At 40.6% G+C, this 17,557-nt stretch overlaps 1 protein-coding gene across 2 annotated transcripts in view; it reads right to left on the bottom strand.

Moving 5' to 3' along the window:
• The window catches only part of BORCS5 (BLOC-1 related complex subunit 5), an 84,705-nt gene that overhangs the window by 22,146 nt on the left and 45,002 nt on the right, over nt 1-17,557 (bottom strand). For both annotated transcript variants that reach the window (XM_021535111.3, XM_085568182.1), the window contains exon 3: nt 13,145-13,302. In XM_021535111.3, coding sequence (XP_021390786.1) covers nt 13,145-13,302 — 158 coding nt within the window. The remainder of the gene's footprint in view (nt 1-13,144; nt 13,303-17,557) is intronic.

Raw genomic sequence — 17,557 nt, 5'->3', positions numbered from 1 at the left:
CAAGATTAGTTCTGCACCTAAGTCCTCCAACAAACTGATTCTTCTAAGCCTATTTCTTCAGTGGTTTGGTGTTCTGGCCAGTGAACTGGCCTGACTACCAGCCTGATAGTCATAAACCAGCAGGGTCACACGGTCAAAAGCACCATCTCTCCTCCTGAACATGATTCTGGGTTCAAATCCAGTGTTTGCTGTGGTTGTATCAGGCTTAAATGCACAAGATTCCTGAAAAAGCAAAAAGGAAAAAAATTATCTGACTTTACCAGTAAGCTTTCTAAACTGTCACCAAGAAAAGGTAAAATTAATTTCTAGTTCATTTTCTTTGATTAATAAGAACACCTTTTTAGAGCTGTCATTTGCTGCTTTTGTAAAACAACCTACATTCAAGAAGACACCTCTAAAATTTATCATGGCTAAAAGTGTTAAGTTACATCCTGAGCATTAGAAATGCTTCCATACCTATTCTAAATAACCAAGTTTAAGAAAAATAAATATAAATACCCCACGCAAACAAGATTATTGCACCTGCATGTGCAATATTCTCACAAAACCGCTCTTTTGTGGAATACAATTCCAAAGTAATTAATAACACATTCCTGATCTAACTTCAATCAGCTGTTCCTGGAAAAGAAAAAATATGTATCTGTTACAGATCTATTGCCTAAAGGATAACTTGCACAACTCTTATTCCAGGTGACCTAATAATTCTGCTAGAAAACACAACCTTCAACCTCTTCGTTTCCTGCTTTTATGCTGCTAACACATTACTTGCCCACAACACTCCTATACCCAGCCAGAGCTTGAATGTTACAGGACAACAGGAATTATAAATTGCTGTTTATAAATTTATCTTTATGGGGTTATTTTATAATAAATTTCAGTTTTGTACTTTTAACATGTCAGAATGACTAGCTTTAAGCAAGTAGGTTTCCCATCACAAGTAAGCTTAGATTTAAAAAGAGATGACCACTATCATTAATTAGATATTTCCCAGAAAACATCACTATTCTCATTTCAGAGTGAAAATAGTCAGCATCATTAAATTTGCAAGCCATCTGCTATTTATTCTGAGCTTCACAGATGGGACTTGATAGCTGTAGGTCTTCTTTTCCACAAGTTCTACAGAAGTCTTTCAGAAGGGATGGTATTGCTGTGTTTAGTCAGGGTTAGACACACTAAAAGAAAATTATATCTAAGTAGAAAATGTTCTTAAATCTTTTCTCACAGAATGCAGAGGGGCTGAGTTTTAACTATTTCCTACTGTGTTTGAAGTGCTAAAAGGATTATCTAAGACTCCCTCCTTTTTCTCTGGGGAACTGCAGACAAAGCTGGGTTCACACACCCTGACACACTCACACAGCCAGTCCAACACATCTGGGTGCATCAGACCTCCCTCCATATGCTCTGCATGCCTTGGATACATGCAAGAGTGCTGAAGTGTTAGATGAGTATGGACATGAGTCCAGCAGTCAGGATTTGGGGATTTCTGGACACCTGAGACCACTGATGAAGCTTTACTCTTTTCCTGCCAGCTGCATTTCTCATGTGAAAGTCCAGATCAACTTCCCTTCACCAGGGAAACTCAAAGGCATGTCAGTTCTAACAGAGTCAGTCACTGATAACCTGAAAAAATCCTGAAATATTTGTTTGTAGCTCTTCCTTCCATGTTTGAAAAGCACATTAAATGAGCCAAGTATACCCCACTGATGTTAAGGGGAGGATCTACTCCTTCATTCTCAGAAGAGAGACTTTCAAGGCTGACTCCACCATAATTCCACAGTGCTGAAGCTCAGACATCCCAGCAATTTTCTGGAGGTCCCAACATCTGGACAGTAAATCTTTGGCTTCAGGAAAGTCTCAAGGAAATCTTGAGCACTGTATATTGTTTATAGACCAAGCTCCTCTGAGGCTATAGACTATTGTTCAAAATACAGTAACAAGAGTACAAACCATCAGAGATCACTGATTCACACAAAAGTTCAGTGTGACATTAGTGCCAGCTCTGATTCACTCTGAGTATTCATGCTTATTGTATTCAGCTGCAGTAGCTTCAAGATTCACAGAAAGCTGAGTATTCCTTACCTCTTTTTTTATGTCTACTAATGAATCTCTAGAATAAATTGATCAAACGCAAGACGGCATCTGAAAATTTGTACTACAGTCTGGTAGAAGAGCTTGTAATAAAATAGAGATTTTTTTTGGAGTTCACTTAAGTTAACAAAATGAATTAAGCATCTATATGTTACCTTGTAGGGTTATGTGTTGAATTTTAACCTTTTACTTAAGAAACTTCTGCCATTGTAAAAAAGGCATAAGAAAATGCAAATTTCTGAAGCTTCTTGCATAAAGAACACTACCCAAGGATGCAAAGAACCCAAATAAAGGGGCTCCTCTGTCTCCAAGCCTATCAAGACTGACAGATATACACAGATAAGCACCAAAGGACTGAAAGCCCATGCACAGAGAGGAAGAGTTCAAAAGTTCAGCCATGAGGAAGACCAAAATCTTCAGCCTCAGAAGACCCTGAGAGACCCCCCCCGCCCCCTGCCGTATGACCACCACAGCAAACCACTCATGCCCAGTGGACCTATTTAGCATGAGAGGCAAGGACAGGTAGGGCCAGGGGTTCAATATGCATGGCAAAGTTGTACAATGTACTGCATATGGAACACCTTTCTGTCAGACTGAGGATGTAATGAACAAAGTTCCCAGTGCCCCCGGGGTCGCCCCAGGGAGAACAGAGCCTTCCTGGTTCCCATGGCAACACTGGAACAGTTCCTAGCTCTAGTTAAGTACCAATATTGAAATGTTAATTAGCTAATTGTTTTCTCTAAACCACCTGGAGATCACCTACCCCCCCCACCCATGCTGCCTTTCTAGGACTAAGATGCAAATGAGGAAACCCAGGGAACCATGGGAGCGTGTTTTGGTGGATAAGGACACCCCTAAATGGAGAATTAAACACAGTAGAGGGGGCTGGACAGGTACAGTGTGCTGGCTGAGGAAGAGGAAAACACATCCCCCCGATCAACGTTTGACCTGTCACCATACCCTACGGACGACTAGACTAGAGTGGGCTTTGGAAAGCAGGAACAAAGATGCAAAAATTTCCTGGTGTTACCACGAGGAAAGGCGAGGGGACAGCTGCTGCTGGGGACTTCAGCGACAGACTTTGCATGTTTCCGCAGCCTTCGGCTACCTGGAAAATCTACAACACTGGGGGCGAGCTCTGTGTCGGGCCCCCTGCCCAGCTAACTTTTTAATAAAGAGCTGAACATTAATAAAGACATTAGCCCTGCTCACTTCAGGGGCACAAGTTTTTGGAGAGATCTGCTCACTTGTGCCGGCTGCTGGCAATACATACCCACTTTGTGAAAAACTGCATTGACTTGTTTGTTCATCAAAAGTATGAAATTAGGATAAAAGGGTTGGGGGGGGGGGGGTCGGGGCATGGAATTTGCAGGCTTGGGCAAGGCTGGTAACTGCAAACAAAGATTGTGAAAGATCTTGCAGGACTGGCTGGAACTGATAACCGCAGCGGAAGGAGACCCATCACCCCCACTTGTGAAACCAATTGTTGCTGGAACTGATAACCACAGTGGAAGGAGACCCATCACCCCCACTTGTGAAACCAATTGTTGCTGGAACTGATAACCACAGTGGAAGGAGACCCATCACCCCCACTTGTGCTGGATAAAAAGGGACTGAAGAGAAGGAAAGGTTGTCAGCTTTTGGCGGAACACAGATTCCCCAGCTGCACCCAGCGCTGTTTGCTTGCTATCTCTTGCTGTAATTAATAAAATTATTAATTGATCTTAAAAGGCTGAATCAAATTATTCGCTTCAATTTATAACACACTTCATAACTACCCTAAGTTGTGGAGTCTACTTATTAATTCCACATATCGCTTCAGTAACTGAAAAGTAAGTAGTTCAGTTTCTGTGTAGTCTTATGTCAGGCATAAGAAAGCATTAAATTCTACAGACTGGATAAAGCAAAAGGAAAAGCTATGACCCAAGAATCCTTTCTGACGTTAAAAACTCCTATAAATTCTTTACCATATACTGTTATATTGATTTCTTTTACAACTGCTACCAGAGCCTCTCTTTCAGCTGGAACTCATCTGATTGGGGATTTTGTCTTTCAGACAATTAGCAGCAAGTCCAGCAGTCACTCTTCAAATGCATCACTTGCTGTTCCAGTTAAAAAAAAATAAAAAGTTTAAAAGTTTGGGTTTTTTTTTTAATCAGTTCACTACAGTTTTGGCAGAGTTCATATATGAGGTTACAGGGAACGCTACTATATTATAGTTCAGCATTTTATCCAGGCTTCTAGAGGTAGATGATACATCCAGGCAGGATCAATGCCCACAGTAATTAATTAATAATAAATCATATGTTTCATACCTCAGAGCAGTATTGCAATAACTGCTAATAAATGTTCTCATGCAGAGGCATTCATGCCCCAGTGGCACAGAAACATTTAGAAAACCCTACCCTTCATAAAAAGCAAGATCAGCAGATTACTTGCACTAAGGTTTTGTAATGCTTTTGTTATGTGTAGTAGATATAATTTGCGTCATTTCTAATACGATATATGTGATATTGAATATTTGTTGGAGTCTCATGTTTGTATTAGGACTCCCCCCCACCTACATAGGCGAAACCTGGTGTATGTTGAAACCCGATTTACAAGTAAAAGGATGTGGCTCAGCCAGGAGATGGGCCATGTCTGGAGAGATATGGGGATCCCAGAAGCTGATAATCGCCTGAACGACCCGAGATGGATATAATGGAAATCCTCAGACAGACACATGTGAATGCAGAGTTCCCGTAAATTTCATCAAGAGATTCACCAACTCCTGACACTGAATTTTTCTTCTTCATCGCCAAAAAATAAAATCTTATTAACCTATAGACTCTGAATAGAAGAAAAGACTGACTGCCAAAATCTTGGCCTCAGGCGGAATTTTCTCTATAAAAACAGCTTGTGCCAGGATGGAAGTGTGTGGGCATAGAGGAAAACCTCTTTTGAGGCTGACCTCTTTGCTGCACACCCAGGGCCGACCCTGGGCTCGGCTCTGTTCTTTCCTTGTGGCTGGCTAGATAGAATTTAATTGCAAATAAATATTTTATTTTTTCATTTAAAATTTGGCTGGACAAATTTTCATTTATAACACTTTCAACATGAAGTCATCTCTGTAGATCACATCTGATTATTGTCACAATGTTCATTATGGGGTTGCTAACAAAAGGTTCACCTTGCTCCCTCAAGTACCAACTACCATCTTAAAGTCATCAGTGCAAGTCCAAATATTTGCAACTAAGGCTGGCTAACCTGTCTAAAACAAAGATTAAACTGCTGAAAAGCTTCTAGCCAATATTCCTGGCACCTCCACACCCCAGCCCAATTCTCACTTAAGGGCACAGCTGACATCTTGAAAATTTCAATTCAACACTGCAACAGGAAGTAATAGTTAAGAATGAAACTTATGAATTGACTTTTCCTATATCAGTACACTCCTTCAGGAAGGGAGAAAGCCATTTTTAGTCTACATTAATGCCAAACTGATTTAGAAAGAGAAATCATATCATTTTCTGTCTTCATTTGACTAAACCAAATGAGCAAAGCTTTTCCAGTTTCCTCCCCGAGGTTCTCCACTCCTCACATGTTCTTACAGCCCTTTTCTTATGTTATGAGCATTATGAGAGCTGCACATAGTGTGTCAGATGAGATCCCTCAGCTTTGTGCCAGACAAATCAGCATCTTCTCCTTTCTCCTGGAAGTACAAGCTGTGATGCATCCCAGGTTGATACCTGCTTTCTTCCTATCGCAAATCCCTTTCATGCCCAAGCCCACCATCAAGTCTGCTAGCTTGGTAATGGAATCTAGCACTTTGTATTCCTATTTGAAGTTCTACAAACTTGGGGCAGGGGGTTGTTGGAGGTTCTTTTCCACTGGGAAAACAAGGCTAGAATAAGAAATTCAGTTTCCTAGTTTAAGCAAGCTGTGAGAAGGAACTGAATTATATTCCTTCTGGCACCTGATTGTCCCAGATTGAAAAAGCAAGATGTATTCTATTTGCCGTCTGTATGGCAGTTGTCTTGTGTTAAGTGGGCAGTTTTTCCTTATCTCTTCCACACTCAATCCTCCCTCCAGCAAGACATCTGCTGATAATGGGCTATTGAAGTCACTGCATGACTGATAAGGACTGTAATATCCCATTGCAAGATGCTCTGCCCAGAGGGAGGAGCCAAGCATTCTTACCTGCATTTAGTCTTGAGATTCTAGCCCACCCACCCAGCTTTTTCTGTGCTAGACTTCCAAGAGCCTTTTCCACTGCCTCTTCAGGGGAAGACTACACCCTTTTTCTCCAAGATCACTGCTCCAACAGAACCACACCTGACACTCCAGGAGGACTGCAGCCACAATTCCAATTGGACTGCTGCCAACACCCTGTCCCACAGGGTGTCAGGTTGTATTCTGACTCAGTCAGTGTTGTTTTGATTCACTGCATTATTTTATCTTATTTTCTTCCCTAATAAAGAACTGTTATTCATGCTCCCATATTTTTGCTTGAGAGCCTGCCTTAATTTCAAATTTATAACAATTCAGAGGGAAGGGGTTTACATTTTTTTTTCCATTTCAGGGGAGGGTCCTGCCCTCCTTAGCAGACACCTGTCTTTCCAAATCAAGACACTGATGATCATAAACTCCAAGCACTAATCACGATGAAAGTGTTACTAAAACGTTTTCCATGCTAGACTGAAGATATTCAGTAACAGTTCCTTAAGCACCTAAGCTCTATAATAATACTAACCTTTCTGACTGCTAGGTGCTTGTTCAAGCTTAATTTTCTTCCTTGGAAATTCAGTTGTGGAAAGGATTCCAGTTTAGATCTTTCCTCAAAAGGCCATAAAGCACAAGACAAGGGAACATGCTGGAATTGATTACACACATAAATTCTAGGAGCAAGGGACTGGTCTTTTTTATGACACCAGACAAAGCAGTGCATGTCAGCAAAACAGATTTCAGATTGTCAACAGTACAAACAGTCTTTCCTCTTACTTTATAATTGCTGAATCCCTTCATGAGGTTCAGGTGCAACAGAGCACTGGCCATCTGCCTCAGGGATACACTGCTAGACATGAATTCTCTATATTAAAGTAACATTTTTGAAGCCTTTTCAAGAGCATTTTCACATTTTGGTGCTGGGTGATTAAGATACCACTCCACCACTTAGGTATTCAAGCTACTTACACAGCAAACTGGAGAAAAATGAGCAAGATCAACTAAAGGACATGAAGATTAACATCTTTCCAGCTTAATAATCCTGTGCGTTTATTTGTGCATGATGGTGCCTGTTGAGATTCTAGTCTTTATAAACAACACTTCATTGCTGATGAGAGGAGACATAAAGAGCTGGATAGATTGCCACAGTCCTCATCCATCAACTTCCAAGATGCCAAAGACTAAATTTAAGGTATTTATTTCTTACAGAACACAACGTTCCCTAGTTTTTTCTAAAGGGCAATGTGGCATTAAATCCCTTGAAAATACAAGTGGCATTTCAACCAAGGTTCTCCCCCGTTTCAGAAATATTACAGCATAAGGAATCTCAGGCCCCTTTCCCTTGATTTGGGGCATTGGTAATTTAAGTCTGTGAACCAAAAGGCTCAATTTTGCTTGCAAGTTAACATAGCCTCATCTACATCTTTATATGTTGTCAAGATTAAATACATCTCCATTTTCACTTTGGCCAGGCTTCTTTTAACAGGCTTAATTTTGATTCCCTGAGCCCTCACCTTTAATGAGCTGAAAGGTAGCTTCATGGGCTGGTCCATATGGGCCTTAAAGCAAAGGCCTGAAGCTGAAGATGCATTTTGGACTTAGTAAGGCCATTCATCTTTTTCTGGCCTAAGTCAGAAGGTGGATCACGTGTGCTGAAAACAGATTTCACAAACAGTCTTGGAAACTCAGGTCTGAAACCACATACAGGGAAACCATAACTAAGAGGAAATGGCAATAAACACCTCACTCAGGTGAGTCCTGAAACAAAACAAACTGAAGACCAGGCAAAAACACCTCCCTGAAACTTGCTCTTCATTTGAGTCTATTCCCTGAAGAGACACTGTTCAGCTGTGACTGGAGCATGGGATGAATCCCAGACACTTCAGATTTTTCTGCCCATGGAGGGATGGAGTTAGGAGAAGTGCCTATGGTGTTTCACACAGTAGAAGCTCTGTGTGCTTACAGCAGATATGCACCTTGTGTCTCACTGCAGCTGTGGCTGACATAGACCCCAGCCAGGCAGTGCCCTGCTGAAGTTTCTGGCCCAGATCTAATTCATTTCTCATGATGGAACAGCTTCCTGCACTTAGGACAGCTTTTCCCTTTACCATCACCTTAAGAGACCTTGCCCTTAAATTTCCATCAGGGAACATCAGGTTGCTACAAGCTGTCCCTACCACAGCCAGCCGTCCCATGGAAGAATTTATAGGTATGAAACAAGCCACACACTGCAATTTGCTGCATGGCAAACCAATGACTGATATTAATGCCTGCCTGGACAAGATTAATTTAACTATTGCAAATATAAAAGCAATATTTATTATATTTGAAAATGTGGGGGGTTTTCCCCCAACTCTCCCCCACAGATGCGTGCCAGCTTAGACTGAGACATTTGAAATTTCACCTTGTATTGTAAAAACTGCTCTGTTCTCAAAATTATTGGCAGTCTGGGATTCATGTTGTTATGGGTAATAAACATAATTTGCACCATTCCTTGTATGAAATATATAATGTTGAATACTTGTTAGATTATACTCGTTTACACTAGTCTCCCCCCGCTGAGACCAAGAGTATTAACATATGGGCTCTGAATAGAAGAAAAGACTGACTGCTGAAATCTTGGCCTCAGGCACAATAAAAACCGCTTGTGCCAGGATGGAGGTGTGTGGGCATAGAGGAAAACCTCTTCTGAGGCTGACCTCTCTGTTGCACACCCAGGCCCAACCCTGGGCTCGGCTCTGTTCTTTCCTTGTGGCTGGCTAGATAGAATAAATATTTTATTTTTTCATTTAAAATTTGGCTGGACAAATTTTCATTTATAACACTGTTGTAATAATAAAAGCTACAAATAACACTGCATGAACATTCGTTTTCAAGGCAAAGCATCAGAGCTCTTCCAGTAACCCATTTCCAAATACATCTTTAGGCACAGTATGTAGGAACTACATTTCCTTTAAGGATACATCAGATACTTCAAAAGCACAGTCCCATTGACAATGCTGGAAGTCTAGTAAGAAATGCTAAGGATCTTTTCACTCAAAGCTTCTTTGAAAGGAGCTTAGAGGGCTTTCAGTTTCCTCTCTGCTTTCACAGAAAGAAGACAGGCCTCAGTTTTCACATGAAAAGTAAGTTTTGTAAGCTTACCTTCAGATATTTTGTAAGATGTGATTTTTGAGAAGCTTAGTGCATTGTGCACAAAATCATCCTTTTTTAAGGCACTGAAACTAGACTATTTTGAAGGCACACAAAATCATGGGCCCTTTTTGGAAATTTAGCTCTGTTCCCCAGCTTTTACTTGTGCTGCTTGCTTCCCATTCTCTGGTATTCACCATCCCCTATCACATGACTCTTGAAATGGTCTCTCTGGCACCCAAAATAGATATCCTCCACTGGTAAGGACTTAATGTAATGTAGTCCTCTCCCCACTTATTTGCTTCTTTTCCCCATTCAAACCTTTACAGCTGGTCAACATTTGCCTTCAAACTAATCTTGTCAAAAATCCTGTTTTGCAGATCACATAACTGGAGCAGACATTCCTGGTGAAGAGAGCACGTGTAGCTCTATCAAACCCACAGCAGCTGGAGTTCCTCAAAACTTCAAATGAGTTACAGTGCAAATCTATACTATTTTTCGTAAGAAGATGCAAGCACATCCTCGTTTTTTTTTTTCTTGACAGCGAAGACAAAACCTTTTGTCATAAGTAAATCACTCCCTCCCAAAACCAAAACTCATTTGGGTATAAACAACTGCTGTATGAAAAAAGGCACCTGAGTCAATCACCCTCCATCATGGCTTCAATTCTTTCCCCTTCAAGGAATATCTTGGATAAATGTATTTCTGCTCAAGAGAGAACAGTCACAGCCACCTGGAAGCTGCACAGGTTTCTACACTTAGGAGCAGATATGGACCCAGGCAACACTGCAAAGAAATTCTGGCTACACTGGGAAATGGGATGGAGAGCAAAGCTAGACTGTACAGCTTCCTGAAGGCATAGATGAGTCTGCTCAGACCTGCAGTCACTACTGTCATGCAAGTAGGTTTTTTTCTTTAGCTCATTCTCTTTCCTATTCAGAACCATTGTAATTCAGACTGTGTGCAGATTTACAAACCACCACAGTTAATTCTGAGCTACTGAGGACCAATTAATTTACAGCAGTACTTAGTTTTTACAGAATCCAGGAAACTTCTGTCTTGGTGACACAAGCAATGAACAAAAGATAATTGCTCTTGTCAAGGAAAGACAAAATATCCTGGCTGCAGGCAATGTGAGTGTAGTATATTATACAGCAGGACTACTAGTACAGTTAGAGTCTGAGAAGTGAACATACCTCAGATAAATGGTAGGAAATCAGAGACTGAAGCTGACCAATATTTTGTAGAAAGTTAAAAACATCAGTCACTTGACAAATCTATTATCAGAAGAAAAACATTTCAGTATTTACAGGGTTAAAGAAAGGGAAATACTAACTACCAAAATGAGGATAAAAGAATTTACCGTCCCAGCTTGTGCACACATTCTGATTTTCACAATACACTTGTTTTCTCTTTCATTTTTACGCTTTATTAAGGGTCAAAGTTTTGTGCAAATGGCAAAACGAAATCATTGCTGACAAATGGGTGAAGCCAAAGGCAATTTCCTTTGTCTACACTTTTAAGGAGAGATATCCCCTGCTCTGGTTCAGCTGCACCCTGGGTTGTCAACAACTGTCAGCAGTGGTTCAATTTACTGCATCAAGGAGAGCCCAAACAATTTGGAATTATTTAAGCCAAGTGGGTCCCCCCCAGCCACCCAGATCCTCCAGAACACACATGTGGAACAGCCAAAGCAAGAAAAACATTTAAAAATTATTAGGAAAATGAACAGTAAAAACCCATCAGATCTGGCAGAGGGACTGAAAGCATATGAAGTTACTTAAAAGTTGCGACCAAAAAAAACAAAAAAAAAACCCAAAAAAAAAACCACCACACAACCAAAAACACACCACAGCTGATTTGTCAGTTCTCTGACTTACAGAATTCCCCATTTCTCCACCAATTTGTCAGAGGAGGCTGTTATAAAGAAGCTAGTAAGAATATCAGTATCATAATTTATTTTAGATGAAAGATAATCACAAGCCTTATAAACCAGAAGAAAACCAGCATAGCTAATTTGAAAGGGACTCTGCCACTTGCCCTGTAGAAGGCAAACCCAATTAATGAATATTGCTCTGGTGGTGTCTACCATGACTTTAAATCATGTCACTATTCCCTGTCACACTTTAACAGCCAAAATAATTACAATCTGCTTGGATTAATGCAGTACACTGTCATTAGGCTGGGAATTAAATCCCATTTCTGAGAATGTGTGATCTGAGTCACCAACATCTTTACATCTTGTGTAATAGCTGACATCAGATCTTCATACACCAAAAAAAGGCCTTTTTAATGTTTCCCACATTACTTTGGACGTACAACTTCAGGATGACAGCAGCTTCTCAAAACAGCACATGAATCAAATTTATTACCCAGATTGTCATGTGGGGTTTTCTTAACTCTAAGCCAATAGAGCAACAACAAATCAAGGTCAGTGTTTATACTTGGTGAATAAAAATTAACCACATTGATAGTAAAAGGGTTTTAAAATCACGGAGATTTAGGGTTAACAGGAAAATAAGCTTAGTAGGCCCTGGAAAAATAAATACCTTAAGCACATGAAGAACTAGTATTTGCTAGAACTGCACCTGTGGAGCTAGTACATGATAAATGATATAATTGTTAGATGTGATGATTGTTTAGTAATTAAATATAATTACTGTTTAATCATAAGAATAATCATGAGAAACTGTGGTCAGGGACCTAAGAAAGATCACGAGAAACTCATGTCAATGTATGCAATAGAACAATATAAGTTTAATAATTAATATATAAGTTATATAACGATAGAATATAAAATACAATCAGCTTGAAAGCCATATCAGAGTCAGATTTGGGTCTGTATACCTGATTCCCAGTGCTCTTAATAAAAGCACCTGCATATAATCATATCCTGTGATTATGTGTGTTTCTGTACGCTAACAACATGATCAAAAACATTTTTTGACACTGAAAAGGTATTTGGTCTCAAGGACTTTTGACATATGCAGAATTCACCAGCTCTTCCACACACATGAGAGTATCTAGAAAACATCTCAAGAAATATTTTCCTGTCATGCCAGACTCTTGATTTTAAAAATATAAAATCTGGCAGCCATTCTACTGTTTCCAACATAAGTAGTCACACATGAGAAAGACAATCTCATTGAAGGATGCTCATCCCAGGAATTAATTCAATCCCAAACAGTATCATTCAATATTTAAATAGATCAGTGTTCCAAATGGTGGTTTAGTGGTAAAAGCAGCAGCACTCGAGACCTTTTTGCCATGGAGGTCAGAAATGATATGGCATGTTATGGGGTTTGAAAACAAACCTAGCTCTACAAACCACTGAAGTACTACCTTCTCCAGCCATAGAAGATGTTCACATAACTGCTTCCTTCCTTACATTAGAGCCTACCCATGGAGCATAATAAAATGTATGCTGTACAGACCTAAATAAGGAATGCTACCTTAAAAAGCTCAGTAATCTTTTACTTCTTCAAGAGCTGCTTGCAGTACTTGCCATTCCAGAGGAACAGCTGCTGTTCACGGCCAGGCCTCCTGGGGCACAGCCAGCACACATCCAGCCTGGCAAGAGCCACAGTGACATCCTGAGTACTGGGCTCGCAGGGCACAGCCACAGGGCTCCTCTGGCCTGCCCAGGCTACTCCGCAGGCTGCTGCAGCCAGCCCAGCCAGCCTGTGGCCCTGGAGCACAGCCCCTGCCCTTCCCCACACCGTACCTCCTTGATGCGCTTCACCAGTGCATTCTGGTCGAAGGCCACGGCCTCTGCACACTGGTGGAGGTGGTCCTGGTACCGCAGGCACAGCTGCAGCACCTGCTGTGGGTCCAGCTTCTCCAGCTTGGTGTTGGTTGGAGACGTCTGCCCACTGAGGAGTCCTGCAGAGCAAAAGAAGGCCCAGAATTAATCTGACTGTTCATACTGTTAGGTCAGTTGCAATCCAAGAGACAGCAGAACAAACCCAGCAGACAAGATTTATAAGGGGTGATGAAAAGGTAATTCAGAATCATTTAAGGATGTTTTGGATTTACAGCAGTCCATAGAACAGTTCGCCATAGAGCTTGGCCCACCCTGACAGAAACTAAACAGATCCTAAATGCAGGTCCATCATGCATATCTCCTCAGTTTTCAGTGATATGCAAGTCCTGTTCTTTCTCCTCCACAAGCAATCCTAAACTGTGAAGAATGAGCCTTCTACTAATTTATGTAAGCCAGAAGAGGAAAGAGTTGCATTCTCAGAAGGGCACTGGAGTCATGCTATTTTCACCAGACTCACACTGCCAAAACCGGAGCTCTAAAAATTCACTGGTCCTCCAAAATAAACCTGAGTAAACACATGGCCCACCTTAAGTTAAATTATTAGGAGTGAATTGTCTGCATTTTGCCTACCTTGCCTTTTTTAAAGCTTCAGGACTCTTCTACCTTCTAAGGCTTTTCTTTACACTCTCAAAGACTAGCAATATACCTCTTTTTGTTTCTTTAATATGGAATTAAGATCCCTACCTACTTTGATGACCAGGTTTCACAAAAAAAAAAAAAAAAGACATTTGACTTAAAAGTGGGACACTGGTAATATTCAGAGGAGCAAAATTTCCCAGAGAAATTTCTCCTGCCCATTGTTTATTGCCAACATAGTGCAACTTAAGAATGCCTGCTGAGCTCAAGCATGTGTGGGCCACACTGACAGCCATCCCCACAGCAGCTGGAAAAAATGATACTAAGCTCTCAGGCCTTTTTTTTTTTTTTTTTTTTTTTTTTGCTATTTCATTTACTTACTTTCATTTCATTTTCCTTCAGCATTAACACAACGCTTTTCTTGTTGGGACACCATCTCTGACAAACTGCACATACCCACAATATGCTTTTCCCAAAACATACATCAAGCTATGTAAATGGAATTCAGTGACTGCCCTCTAGGACCCTCATTTTACAGGCAGGAAAAGACATTAAAACAGCAAATGTAAGCAAGTATCACACTAAGCAATTAAAAAGCAATAAATGCCAGTTATTTGGATTGGAAAAGCTCTTTTAAGAATGTACCTCAATGGAAAATGGAAAGTTTTTTGAATGGCCCCTGTGCCTATTGGAAGCTACATGTGGTGACATCAAATTCTTGCTAAAACACAAGAACAAGATAGAAACCAAGAAGCAAGTCAGAAATATGACGAGAGCAAGTTAAACCTTTTTGAAAACATTTGCGGATCAAAATGAAAATAAAACCAGGACAGTAACTTCATCAAATATGAAGAAGAAAGAGGTTTACATTTCATCATCAGTCAACATCTTATTCTCCCAGGAGGCTCTCAAATGCTCTCTACACAAAACCTCATCATTAGAGATTTAAAAAAAGGTAATTTTGTTTTACTGATTTGTCCATGACAATTGTGTTGCCTCAGTCAAGAGATCAGGAGAGGAAACAAACAATTTAGTCTCAAAACCCTGTATTTGCAACAGCCAAGTTATTTTTTATACTTTGGAGGGAATAATCTCAAACAAAATCTTAGATCCAGATCTTTAAAATCTACTTTCAGGTAAAGTACAAAACTGTGACAGGAACAAACCCACTGAAGGAAATAAGACTTTTAAAAAATTGTTTATGTTTGATATTCTAATGCTTCCTCAGTTTATGAGTTGGGATCTTTTACAATATTATCTTGTCAGGATGAATGTTCAAATAATGTTGTCAACTTTTAAATATGCTGAATGTTCACATAGGAATGAAGAGTTCACCATACACCTGAGGCACTTATCCTGTCTCTGCACTGATCAAATACACGATGCTATCAGGCAACTAATTTTCTTTTATTACTAATCTTTCACCAACTTCAAGAGGAAAAAGAAAATTAGACGCTGAGAGATTTAATTAACATGAAGTATGTACTTTGGCCAACTTATGCTGCTTATGAGAATTTTGAAGTGGAACAGGCCAAGAACTGTAAAATTAGCTAATAAAGAACATGCTATTTAGACTCATGTACTTACAGCCTTGCACAAGTTACATAATGCTAAAACAAAAATGAGTAAACCTAAGCCTCTCAATTTCTATTCTGAAAACACAAGCTCAAGTGAAGGGAGACATTTCCTATTCAGCTGGAATTCCTTCATAAGAAGCAGAGAGGGAAATACAATCCAGTACAAATGTTTGGACTAGGGACAAAAAAAAAACATCATATGCTGCTTAAAGATAGACTATGCTATTATTCTGGGTGATGCAGTAGGGAGAAACCAAAGGAATTAGTTTCTCCGAAGACCTCTGGGGTAACGCTGACAATACCAGAGAACAATTTAGATCATTTTCAAGTTGCAAGAAAAGAAAAAGTACAGTAAACAAGAACCCAAAAAGCCCACGCAGCCTGGCAGGAACTCCCATTGTCAGAAGGTCAATCCACCATTTTTTGCTGTTCATTGTAACCACTTACTAACCTTGCTATAAATCTTAACATTTCTTACTAACATTCCCTTCTGCCCCGCTCAGATGTGACCCCGCCTGGAGCACTGCCTCTAGCTCTGGGGACCCAGCACAAGACAGACATGGATCTGCTGGAGTGAGGCCACAGGAGGGACACAAAAATGGTCAGAAGGCTGGAACACCTTTCTAGTGAGGAAAGACAGAGTGCTGGAGTTGTTCAGCCTGAAAAACAGAAACCTCCAGGGAGACCTTATCAATATGTAAAGGGACTTGTGAAAAAGACAGACTTTTACCAGGGATAGGAAAAGGGACAATAGTTTTAAACCAGAAGAAATTTAAATTGTACATAAGGAAGACATTGTAAACATGTCTTTAAACATTGTGAACATGAGGTTGGTGAGAAGCTGGATGTCCCATCCCTGAAAACATTCAAGGTAAGGTTGGGATGGGACTTTGAGCAACCTCATCTAGTGAAAGGGAGTGAAAGATGTCTCTGCCCATGACAGGGTGGCTGGACTAGACAATCTTCACAGATCATCTTGCCATCCTCCCAACCAAAACCTCTCAACTATCTGATCATCCTCCCAGCCAAAACTATTCTATGATTTAATTAATTCATTGCATTTTGTTTTTTAGCAAATTTATTTAATAAAATGTATTAGTAAAAATCTCTCCTCTGGAAAATCATTGCTTCCTTCTTAAAGCCTTGTCCCACATTGTGATCTCTCCACTGACAGTGCCATCCCTCAGTGACTGGTCTACATGTGGTTTGTAAGAGGATATGAGATCCCATCTGTTGCAATAATGCATTTATTAGGTCACTCTTACAAGTGCCAAAAAGGGAAGTGACAGAGGTCACTGAGTGGTTCAGGCTTACTCCTGAAACATCCAGAACTTGAACCTGGCCACCAGCACATCTCAGAGAAACCAATCACTGGTGTACTATCCCTTCTGCACTGAGGAAGTTGTGTTCCTGCGATTTCTTCTGTGGGATTATTATTCCCCAGCTCCCCCCCACCCCCCCGCAAGAGCTCAGTTCTGCTCTTAAATGAAAAGAAAACAGCATTGAGAGCTTTCATTTCTTATTAAACAGAATACTCACTTTTCAAGCTGCTGGCTCTCTCCCAAAGAAGGAAGCACACCAGAAATCCTCTGTGCACTGTCTGAAACCTTGGGAAGAAGCTGCTTGGAATATGAGTGATACAACACACCCCAGCATGAGGAGGGAGGGCTGCACGGGGGTGTCATGGCAGGAGAAAACAGGAACAGAAGAGCAGGAGAAGGCCTCCTGCACAGCTCTAGTGCATGGACCAGAAAGGTTTGGCAAGTGCCAAACACTGCACAGTCCTGGCTATCCAATTACACCATAAAACAACAAAGACCACAGACCACCTCTGTGCCAACCATGATGATGAGACGTCAAATCTCCCACCTACTCACACATCTGGTCAGTAAACAGCATGACCAGGAGGTGACAAACAGTAGCTGGGACAAAGAAATAGTCACATTTCTAAAGCACAATGATGCTTTGGAAAAAAAAAACCAAAACAACTCAATACACCAAGTATGTTGTGCACAGGGAAATCTCATATATCACTACAAGGCGAGCTGAACCACAGACTTGACAAATCTGTTATTGTTTCCATATTCCTTGGCAAAGCAGAGGTATGTTAAAACCATTTTCCTCCTACTTAGTCATCTCCTTGCTAGTTCCAGGTCAACAT

The sequence above is a fragment of the Lonchura striata genome, chromosome 1A (genome assembly GCF_050655825.1).
Source record: "Lonchura striata isolate lonStrDom1 chromosome 1A, ASM5065582v1, whole genome shotgun sequence".
Lineage (NCBI taxonomy): Eukaryota > Metazoa > Chordata > Aves > Passeriformes > Estrildidae > Lonchura > Lonchura striata.
This window is presented reverse-complemented; position numbering and strand designations above follow the sequence as displayed.